This window comes from Buceros rhinoceros, unplaced genomic scaffold (genome assembly GCF_000710305.1).
Source record: "Buceros rhinoceros silvestris isolate BGI_N320 unplaced genomic scaffold, ASM71030v1 scaffold11258, whole genome shotgun sequence".
NCBI classification, from domain to species: Eukaryota; Metazoa; Chordata; class Aves; order Bucerotiformes; family Bucerotidae; genus Buceros; species Buceros rhinoceros.
Genome location: NW_010425109.1, coordinates 1 through 12055, shown reverse-complemented (window position 1 = coordinate 12055; position 12055 = coordinate 1). Strand labels below are relative to the sequence as shown.

General features: G+C 39.2%; 1 protein-coding gene across 1 annotated transcript in view; it reads right to left on the bottom strand.

The window, feature by feature from the left end:
- LOC104497743 (glycosyltransferase-like protein LARGE1) overlaps positions 1-10534 on the bottom strand; it is a gene marked incomplete at both ends in the record, with an annotated part of 17269 nt that extends 6735 nt beyond the window's left edge. The window contains 2 exons of the mRNA XM_010141025.1: positions 5656-5934; positions 10371-10534. Coding sequence (XP_010139327.1) covers positions 5656-5934; positions 10371-10534 — 443 coding nt within the window. The remainder of the gene's footprint in view (positions 1-5655; positions 5935-10370) is intronic.
- Positions 10535-12055: the final 1521 nt, after the last annotated feature.

Here is a 12055-nt window from a genome sequence, read left to right as displayed (position 1 = left end):
TTCCCTGTCAAAGTCAGTTCCCCTTAACAGGATTCACTATCTTGACTTTTAGGCTCTTGCAACAAGCAATCAAGGACAATGTTGACAAGCAGCAAACTCTCTATAGCCTTATAAGATGAAGGAATTTGGATCACTGTCATAATAGCAGAAGGACCAAAACAAAGCAATTTTAGGCCCAGAACACCTAGAATTCATTTATATTGCCATCGGAGAAAAAGAAGAAGAGCAGGGCTATTTAATAAAATCTGAATTTTAGAGAATTCGCACCACCCTATAGGCCTGTTCTATAAAAAGAAATTTGTTCTCAGCGCCTTACTTCAAAGTTTGCATTGTTTAAAGAACCCCTGCCACATTCCCGTGAACTTTTCACAAGTAGGATTTTAACAGGTTCTTCTTATACATTTTCTGTACTTTCTTCACTAGCTTCTCCCTCTCTATCACTAACAGCTAAGATACGTGTATGTAAATAGATGACTCCTTCACAATCAGTCTCCATGACCTTCCAGAATTGTTAAGCAATGCCAACACCCAGCCTTTATGATGCTCTTAAGGTTTCTTGTCCTTCGTGCCTTCTCTGAGAGTGGAGGACACTGACATAGTTTCTCTTCCAACATCTCAGGCTTTCTGGACTGTGCAATCTATCAGACTTGAATGGTACAGCTTTGGGGATTCAGTTCTAGAAAGGAGCAGGTAATATTTGCAGTGATGCTCATTCTTTGGGTTCTGCAAGGAAACAGCAGCTTACATTTATGGCTGTTACTATCTCTTTGTTTGATGAAGAGCTCAAAAGTCCTAGGCAAAAATCAAAGCCTTGCTGTGCTTGGCACTATCAAAGAGTAGGAGACAATCCTGCCCACCAAAGTTCACAGTCTGCAGCTGAACAAAGCTGAAGTAGGTATGGTATCAAGCACGGGTAACAGCAGAGACTGACAGACAGAGTAAGTCGTGTTGAAACTACTGTTGAATGTGACTAATTTTGTAAGACATGGGATTCAAGCACAAAACCAATGTAGATATCAATATCCTTTCTGCATACTCCCTACTCTTGTCATCTGCAAATTTAATATTGGTGTCAGTGACAGAAACACAGGAAAGAACAGATGACAGCACCTTCATGAAGAAAACCAAAAGGCAGAGAGAACAAACTGATAAAAGAGGCTGAAATCACTTGTACTGTCAAAGATCAACATGAAGGTAGTAAGAGGAGAGAGGCAGAGGACTGAAAACAAGAAGCTTGTAGTAGATACAGTCAAACACAGAAAAATGGTGGAGGTACTTTCAGAGTGAAATAAAATAGCAAGATAATCTCTGCAGAAATATTTTCAAGAGATATGTGTGCATCTAAGGTGCATTTTTATAAGGTCAGAGTGGAGGAGTTCACCAAAACTGAGCTGGGAGTTGAGATACTCTCAGCCAAGAAGTCCAACAGCACGGACCTGAGAGTAGAATAGCCTGCCTTTGATGTGGACTAGATGACAGAGGACAACGTAAGGGGAAGAAGGAATCAGTGCTGACATCCAGGTATTGAACCTCAGTAAGTGACAGAGGACAACAGAGGCCATGCAAACTGTGGTAACGGCAGGGAAGATTCAGTAAAGAGAAAAACACCTTCGATTTTCTTCTGATAACTTGGGTGGTAGTCTGCTCCTTGAAAAACCAGCTGAAAATCTAACCTCCTCCTGTTGGAGGCAGATCTGCTTTTCCTTTTTTGTGGGGTGATTTTTTTTTCCTGTTTTGAGTAGAGGTGCCACTTGCTGGTTGACTGGTTCTTGATACTTGGAACCGAAAAATTTTCACTGTTGGTGTTGCAAGGTATGTGGAATATAACGAAGGGAAGACATCTGTTGTTTTGCAAGCTAGCACGGAGTAAACTGTTTAATTCCTGAACTATCCTTATGAGGGTTGGTTTTCTGGATTCAGTAATATTGATTCAGTATTCCTTTTCCTTTATCTGTCCTTCTTCCCATAATCCCAAAATAAGGATATAAGATTTCATGAAGAGCTTTCTCTATGTTAGTGTTGTCCAGGAAACTGCTTCCCAGGCATCTTTGTGTTCAGACCTGATGTATCTCATTCTGACACAGTGAAGGTTGCGTTAAGTCTCTAAACCTACTAATCCACCCTATTTTTTTGCAAAGCATGGAAAAAATGATTCTTAAATCACAAGAGTCTCCTCACAGGCTGAATGAACTCCAGCATCTTGATATCGACCTTTTCATCTCCATACTCCTCTCCAAAAAGTCAACACAGAATTCTCATCCTCATGGGGGCAGACAGTAATACCATTCCTATTTGTGAAGGACAGAGAAGCTCAGACACAGAAAGGTTAGCAACCTGATCCTAAAGGACTGAATTCAGGAAAAAAAAAAAATCCCAAAAGAAAGAAGTCTATTAATTCAAATAATCTTCCACCATCAGGACTCAATAAGTGGTTAGTTTGAGATCAAGGAATATAGCAGTCACAGAGCTTGTGGTAAGAACTACAGAGTTGTCAGTCCACTGTTAAAATTCATTAGGATGTTCTTCCTCTCTGCAAAAGCCATGTATACATAGCTTACAAGGGCATCCAACAAATTAAAAGCAACAGGCACAACACGGAGAGTGTCCCTTGCCGAGATGATGAAAAACAATCAGAAATACTTCACAACTCATGTTACAGGGAACAGGTATAAAACCTGTGGATAGGTATTGGGTGCCAGGTCCCAATTCATGCTAAACGTGGTCAAGGGAAGCAAAGGGCACATTTTACACAAATGTGTTGGGATAGAATAACGTTGGCTGGGGTAAGCAGCCTGTCTAGTTATTTTATGTTAGGATGACCCACACACCTTACCTGTAGCAACCAGAAAGAGCCTTTACCTCTGGGACAATGACAAGATGACCTCAGTAACTAATGAGGGAAGGTGACAAAAGACCTGGACTCAGAACAGTCGATGAAAGTGTCCGGGTTTTGTAAACAGGAAATCTTTAGATCATACATTTCTTTCCTTTTACAGAAGAATAAGGTAGGACAAAATGGGGGGTTGGTGGAGATTAATAGCATTGAAATGTCTTACTTAGCAGCTGTAAAAAAGCTGTGAAAAAGCACAAATCTCAGTGCTAGTAACAGATACCTAGAGAGATGTAACCCTCATCTCCATCAGCTTCTCCTTCAAAACTGTCTGTAACCTTTCACATACAACATATTCAAAATACATTGACAATATTTCTCAAAATTCCTTTCTTTCTGAGAATATACTGTCTGTAGAGACCCAATATATGATATACAAGTGAGAGTGACTTGTCTGGCTCATCCTGTACAAAACGATGCCTGAAAAACCACACTATTTCTATTTGCTTATGGTTGTTCTATATGAGGAAATGAAGATGAAGATGTTTGTAGGTCTCTCTAACAAACAATTTCTTCCATTCAGTCCAACAGCTTTAATCGGCTGCTGCAGAGGCAGTGGGAACAGTCAATGGAGAAAGATACAGGATATCCGTATTTAAAATAATCTCACTGTACCTCCCTGCTATGTTGCTTAGAAAAATCATTATTGAAAAAGCAACAAAGCTCTCTAGTTCACATGCAAAAAACCCCAATCCCTTCTTAAACAGCTGGTAGTAGCAGAATAGCAATTTCAATATTCCCAGGCAACAGAGACTCGCAGTCCGTGTCAAGGTGGCATGTGCCTCACAAAAGGCTGGTAGAGTAACACGAAGTCTTGACTGAAACAGCTTTCAGTGTGAATCTGGTGAGTTTTTTGGGTTTTTTTCTTAACAGCACCGGTGGGTGGCGTCACTGTGCATTTAGTTCTGTAATGCATTATCACCATACAAGAATTATTTCTATGGTTGTAATAGCTCCGGTATATTGTGGTACATCATTCTGTCTTCTTCCTTTCACTGATGGCTCCCATCAGTGCACTGTGAAGTAGCATGGAGGGACAAGTTGCTTTTTTTTAGTACTACATGCCAGTACCAACAGCTGCTATCCTTACTGCGTCCAGCATTGATTTGAAGAAATGTAACAGTATACGACACTAACGTCAAAGAACAGAGAAGCTAACAACAACTGCCTCTACATGTATCTTGAGATAATTCTGTGGCTTGCACACATTAGCTATTTTTGAGTCTTCATAGCACAAGTCAAAAAGAAATATCCTTAAAATAACTGGGAAACAGGCTGACACAGTATGATAAAACTTCAATGATATTATTGAAATCCAATGTCTTAAAAGCCATAGAATCATAGAATGGTTTAGGTTGGAATGTTTTTAAAGGTCATCTAGTCCAACTCTCCCTGCAGTAAGCAGGGACATCTTCAACTAGATCAGGTCACTCAGAGCCCTGTCCAACCTGACCTGGAATGTTTCCAGAGATGGAAACCTTTCCAGACAACCTGTTCCAGTGTTTCACCACCCTCACGGTAAAAAATTTCTTCCTTATATTTAGTCTAAATCTCCCCTCTTTTAGTTTAAACCATTACCCCTTGTCCTAGTGCAACAGGTCCTGATAAAAAGTTTGACCCCATCTTTCTTGTAAGCCTCCTTTTAAGTACTGGAAGGCTGCTGTAAGATGTCCCCAGAGCCTTCTCTTCTCCAGGCTGAACAGCCCCAACTCTCTCAGCCATTCTTCACAGGAGAGGTGCTCCAGCCCTCTGAATAGTGAATTTGGCCCCGTACATGGATGCAGAAATCAAATCAGGTAATTAATATTCCATGAGGGAGAAAAGAGAAGATGCTTACTGTGTTGTTAAGTCTGAAACAAAGGAATTCCTTCGTAAGTTTAAGATACAGGAAGGTATATATTTCCCTTTACACTCCCAAACCCCAAGCCTATGGGCTGAAAGGGATCACCTACAGGCAGACCCTCACTGGAACAGTTCGATCAACTTCTACCACATTAGAACAGAGCTGAAAAGCAAAACCAGTCAGGACTAAGGAATAGAACTCCTTCTGTCTGGCCACAGGGTGTCCTCCTTGCTCTATGCTTTGGCCTCAGATGACCAGCCTCTGCAGGGGAAAAAGGTCTTTAATAAAAACCCCTCAGTTAACGGGTCAGAGGTCTGTATTTTGTTCAGTCCAGCCTGCTCACATTCATTACAATACAATACACACTCAGGTTACTCTTCCCAATATCCTTATGATAATTATTTTGCCTTGACAGGTGCTGGTGTTGCAGTCACATTTTTGCACTGGTTAGACCATCACCCTCTTTTCAAGATAGGCAATTGGATTAAGAATGTGTTACAGTGACAAGTTCAGTAATGCTTTGCATATTTTTTCTGTCACTGACATTAAGAACCGGGGATGTTTAGGGAAATTGCCCGGTTCATATACCTGCTAATACAGGACGCTCTTGCACATTTAATAATACTCAGTCCAGTTCAATTTTCAAACTGATTCTTCTGCTGCTCTGAGGGAATTATTCTGATAGCTAACAGGGTTCACATTTAGACCTGAGTTTTTTCTTTCATAACTGTATTGCTTTACTTCCCCTTCCTTTATCCTAAAAATTCTGATTCATTTTTGGGCATTGTCACACCTTAAACATCTGTAAGCTACCTCTTTCTGATCTGCTCAAACTGCATTGTTTTGGGAATATATGAGAAGGGTGGGGTGTGGAACGCTGAAAATGCGGGTGACAGTGGGAATCCCTCCACCGTCCATTTACCTGAGATACTCGTAGAGTCCATACATGGGCAAGAAGTCAATGTCAGACAGAAACATGTATGGTGTGCTGATATGCTTCATGGCCACATTCCTTAGCAGATTCACAGGATAGAACTGTCCCTCCTTGTACACGATATGGTAGCCAACATTATGGCGGCTCATAAGTACTTCCGAGCCCTGGGCGTAGCGCAGAAATTGTTGGGCTTCTGCATCAGAAAGATAGAGTGCCAGGCTGATTGGACCTTCCCAGTGTTTGCAGATGGCTTCAAGCATCTGGAGCCTGGAAGAGGAAGGGTGAGAATAAGAAAAGGCTGTCTCCCTGCCTAGGACTCTTTGCCTGTGTTCATCTGATCAAATACAGATATCTGTCTCTAACTGAGACAGATTGGGGTCACTTTATGTGCTGTGGAAAGCAATAAATATTTCTACAGTACGATTAATCTCATCTAAGTTGATGTCTCCTTCTGGATAGATGGACTGCACCCTAGATATGCCTACTCCACTGAATACAAAGGAGCCTAAGATGGCCATAGCTCAGGTACACACCCACAACTCAGATACTTAAAGCTTGGTGAAGTCAAAACCATCCCTTCAGCCTAAAGCATTGCTGCAGGAAAACCCACTGGGATGATGGAACTTCATCTGATGGGAGCTTTGAGTAGTTGCAGGGATCTGTCCATATGGACCTACTTACAGGACAAGGGTCTCCTAATCTTCAGCAGTGTCTAGTGCCCAACTGACACTTCAGGTCAAGCTATTCTCACACACTAACATAGCACAGAGCTATTCAACAAGCTTGTGGAGGAGAAAGGTGTACAGATCCAAAGATCATTTCACCTCCTATTCAGGAAAACTTTCCCCAAAGTTTTGCAAGGCAGTTAGTCATATCTTAAAAGCTGTTCAAAGTGATAGGTCAAGGGAACACTGACTTACATGGACATATACATTGACTAGAAAATAACTTGCTGTCAGGGTAAGGGCTAAATGATGACACATCAATAGAAATGCGATTTACTATGTGTAGGGAGTAAGGAGAGAAGAAGAGAGAGACATGGCATTGCTGTGGAATAGTGAAAGAACATTTCAGACAAAGACATAATTTAAAGCACTAATTTGTGTATGTTTTAGAAGTATCTTAAATTTCATTAAATAATTTTTAAAACAGGTTGTACTGATGTATATTTTTTAAAACTTCCAGCATTTACAATACTATTAATGAAAATGACAACAAAAGATCTCATACACAAATGTAAATCAAACCCAGCCTGATCAAAATCATTTAATCACTTAGGGTAATTTACAGAGAATTGACTAGAAATTAAGATATGCCATCCAAAAATACAGCAAGGACTGATTACAAAGCCTCTTGAGTTAATACAAAGGGAAATGAACCTATGCAGCCTAGCCAGATATTCTATAAAAAATTAGGAAGAGTAGTCTATGCAACATGATTATTTTCTCTCCCTCCCAAACCCACATGACTAGATTTTACCTATTAATATTTATAGAGAACACAAGAAAAGTTTTCTTCATCACCATAATCAGAGAAAATAATTTCCCCCTTCTACTATCTCCCTAAGCTTTGCAACAGAAAATAATGATATACTCATAACCAGCAAACACACATTCTGATTTAACATTGATAGCTTTTTCCTGCCTTTCTGAATGATTATGATGACATCTAAGATGATATAATAATTTTTACTTAGATATGAGATATTACCTTTACTATTCTACACCTGGTACCACCTGGTACATTATTTTCTTTTTATCTGTTATTGAAACAAAGTTTATTATCAGTCTGAAACATACAGCTGAATTAGGAACACGAATCGATAAAAAAGATCTAAAAAGTGAAGGCTTTAGGCTTTTGACTGTACAAATAATAAACACAGAATTTTTTTCCCCCAACATAGTGGAAACCTATTAATCAGGAGACTCCAATTCATCATCACTGAGATTTAGGGCAGCCTTTTAAAAATGGAATACCTGCCTAGCAAGAAATACAGCAAAATGCTTTTCAAGGACTCCATGCAGTGGCCAAATGGAATATATAACTTATTTAAACAGCACACCTGATAATACCTGCAAAACTTTTCACAATATTAAGTGGGAACTGGGTTTTGCTGGTATAAATTTCCAGCTGGACAGCTTAGTGCCCTTCAGAATACTCCATTTTGCAGTATGGTTTTCATTGACAGGCTCCACTTCCATGAGTTTGATACAGGGACTTCTGGGTGATGCTCCATAATCTGCTCTGTAGGTTGCTACAATAGCCTCCTTTAACCATAAAACTTAGAATGACCAGTTTCTAAGCACAATATGACCAAGTTATTTTGGTTTTGTTAGCGGTCTTGGGGAATGCGTTCTCTTACGGACTCTAAAGAAAACAAATGTACTCTGCACTGCATAATAATGAGGTCACCCTTTAGTTGGTAAACCTTTTAAAGGTCTGATTTAGTCAAGCAAATTTTGCAGGAATTTAATTCTTTTGTGAGACTTTTTTATTTCACTTTTCTTCTTAAGAGTATTTAACCGATGTATAACTCATTCTCACTTAGACTTCAAGCAGTGTGATGCTAATTGTGTCTTTCCATGTCCACATCCTGACCTCACATTTTTGTAACTCCCACTCTGATTTCTGAACCCCAGCTACATACCACACCCTCAAAAAGGCTGCCTAGCCAAAACACATGCACGAAAACCATAGTAATGCAACTAAGCCATCACCCAAGAAAATGTCACAGCAGTATAAAAGGTGACAATTAACCAATAACAATCAAAATTGAGCAAAGTCTCAAAGCTTCTATCTAAATACATTAATACTAGCTCCTACGCTGCATCCTTTCTTCCCTTCCCTTTCTTCCACTCCCCAAACATAAGCCTGTCACGACAGTCATGTCAGTCTCATCTCCAACGGGACCATAATTGGAGACGCTAGGAGTTGCTTTTATGCCTTTCCTCATCTTGGATGATCATTTGAAAGAACAATGCAAGAACATATCGTATAGCACATTGTTTATGTACCTGTCATCTTACATCTGAGACACTATTCTTAAATGTCTACAGCAACACTGGAGGAGTTTAATAAAAGTGGTTTAAAGATAATGCAAAAAAATAAGGCAGTAACCAAAAGATGTGAAGAAAAATAAAGCAGCTTAACAGTTCTTTTCTACAATATTATTTATTGATTTTAGCTGAAAGAAAGTATTTCCAACTCAAATCAATTATTTATATCAACACATCAACAAAGTAGGGAAGATTTTTCCTGCACAGTATCAGGAGGGCTGTTCTTCCTGAATAGAAATGTGTGGTTCTGTCTATCAATAAAAACATGTGCCCCAGTGAGGATCCAGGAAGGGAAACAGATGCTCAGACTTTTCATCGGTGCCAATGAATCTGCACTGAGCCCCAGCTCAATCTTTTGTATTAAATTCTGGGGGGAAAATAGACCATGTGCACACATCACCTTTACTAATTTACCATGGCACTTGCTCAGTGTCTGGCTTAATTTATTTCTTTATTTTTTTACTCAAAGGTTTGTGAACACTTAAGAAATGTTTCCTCAATTAAAAATCAACAGAATACACACTGATGTGCATAGCAAATCGTAACACAATATGCAGAATGCAGTGCTGTGGCACTGGAGAAACAGAACAGCTTTCATTCGTTTGTGTTTATTTTTAAGACAATGTAATTGTTCTGTTGATCTGAATTCCTCTGACCCTCCTGGAATAGTGCTAACCTTCTGCTGGTGTAGCAGCAGTGGTATTCACAGGTCACGTTGTATTCTGTAGGTGCTCCGATAAACGAAATGTCAGTTTCTGGCTAATATTCAAGGAGTTCTGACCTGTTTTGTAACCCACTCTGATAGCAGTAACTACAAAGTTTGGACGAGATTTGAACTGAGAAGCAGGAGGAAAAAGAAGACTGACAATTCAAAATTTCACAAAGCTGGCTGATCCAGACAGCACTTTCAGAGCTTCTGAAAAATGAAAACTAACTGCAATGGTAGAAACCAGAAATGTGCAGGTGGACCTTGTCACAAAAGGGACTTTTTCCCCCAAATGAAATACCAGTTAAATTTCACTTTACATCAGAACTGAATGTTGAGAACAGTTAAACAAGAAATGTTATTCTGAAAATCAGCATTTGTATAAAAGTGCAATGATTCCTCCCAAAAGATTTTTTATTTCACAGTAGCACATAAAAAAAAAATTATTTTCAACTGCACAATTTGAAACTAAAATGTTTAGTTTTGATTTTCACTATGAGAAAAATCAGTAATTGAAATTTTTTTTAAGGAAAATGCTAATGAAAGTAAAACTAACACTGTCTAAAGAGGAATTATTGTGTGTAAAGCTTTCTCAGCTACAACTGCTTACCTAAGTCTATTACAAACATCTCCTGTGTAAGCTGCTGCAAAACTCCATAAGCTAATAATGCCTGACAACCTCAACAAGTAACAATTCTTATCATCCCACTATTCAGCCTATCACAACCTCTACCTGCACTCGTGTGAGCTGCAGAGCTGAAGTCTGGATGCATGTGTGATATCTACATGTGCTACTCCTAAGCCAAGAAAGGTCTTACAGTGGGACATCTAGGTTTCTATAAAGGTTATTTTTTTTCTCTCCCCAGAGCATCAGTTGTATTGCTCTGCAAGAAAAATACTTATTGTCTCATGCTTTCAGAAGAACAAGAGATTTTTCCTACCTATCCATTGAAAGTTGAGCCACCAGTGTTACATCAGTACTGTCTGAAGCAGGCTCGTATTCGTAATGTAGAAAATACAAATGCGTTCGATGGACGGTGAAACGTTCTCGACGAAATTCATAGCATAAGTCATCCTCGTCCAGCTCAGACAGCTGTTTCTGGAGCTGTAAGGAAAGAGCAGACATAAAGACAAGTTCTTTACAATCATTTTACAATCAGAGAGAATGAGGAGGTGAGGAACTTGCAGGGGAATGGAAATGGAACGTACACAGTAGCAGGGTTTTCCCAAGCTTTGCTGCTGGAAGTCACAGGACAACAGACTAGAAGAAAGCACTAGTAAGTAAATTGATAAGGCAGCCAGACCATTGTCTTGAAAGCATCGTGTGCTCTCAATATCCAGACTAGCAACGAAACAGTGAACAATCACAAGTTTAATAATCACCAAGTTTCAGGGCTAATGCTCCAATGTGATGCATAATATCTTTCCTTATTAGAAGCAGTATTCCAAACTACTTGTAGACATACAGCTCCACTAGACAAGTCTCAACAGGAGATTAAGCTTGTACGTGCTGGACTGAGCAGTTCCTGTTCTGCTGCCTCTATTGTAGAGTAGTAACTGCTGCTAGCAGCATGGACAGACAGCTGGAAAAGCTGTCTTTAACTGACCATTATTCAATCTGCATCGGTTAGATTTTGCAATGAAAATACTGTTCCAACTGCAGAGGTGCCAGAATTAAGCCTACACTTTTAATGGGATTTATGTTCCTGGATACCTAGTTTGAAAAATCCAGTGGTGGCAGATTAGCAGAGAACAGGTATTATTTTTGGCTCCCCCTGAAACCATGCTCCTTCAAAGTCAAAATGAGCATATCATAGAATCATCCGGTTGCAAGAGACCTTTAAGATTATTGAGTCCAGCTGTTCACCCTGCACTGCCAGGGTCCCTAAACCATGTCCCTCAGCACCAAATCCACACGGTTTTTAAACACTTCCAGGGATGGTGGACTCCACCACCTCCCTGGGCAGCCTGTTTCAATGCTTCACAACCCTCTCTGTAAAGAAATTCTTCCTGATACCTAATCTAGATCTCACCTAGTGCAACTTAAGGCCATTTCCTCTCATCTCAAAGCAATCCAAATCTGAGTCACTTAGACATGCTTAAAGAGAATAAAAGTTTAGTTCTGGGGAAAGGAGGAAGAGAAAAACTGACCAAATGTCTATGCATCTGACCAATTCCATCCCTGAACTATCTTATTTTAAAGCCAAACAACTGGGTAGGTCATTTAAAAGGCATTCATTTAAAAGGAAAAAATTGGTCGTACTTGCTGTAGAATGTACTACAAAATGTAATGGAGATGAAAATTATATGTAGTCTTAATGTGTCAAATAGAGTTCCATTTGTGCTGCTCTAAAATGTAGGTTATTAACAAAGGTATAATTTTAGTATTTTATTTCTTAAAAGCATCCTATAAGAAGAATACAATTTTGTATTTATCAGTAATTAAGAAAAATATTAACTTTATAGGGATTTTACAAGTTTTGATAAAAATCACAGTGCACTTCAAAACTGTTTCATGCAACAAACAGATTATTAAATTACAGACATTCATTTAGACTTAAAATTCTCCTCTTTTTGTTCTGTTCAGCATTATTTAAAGTAATAGTTTCACCATCTTAAGAAAAAA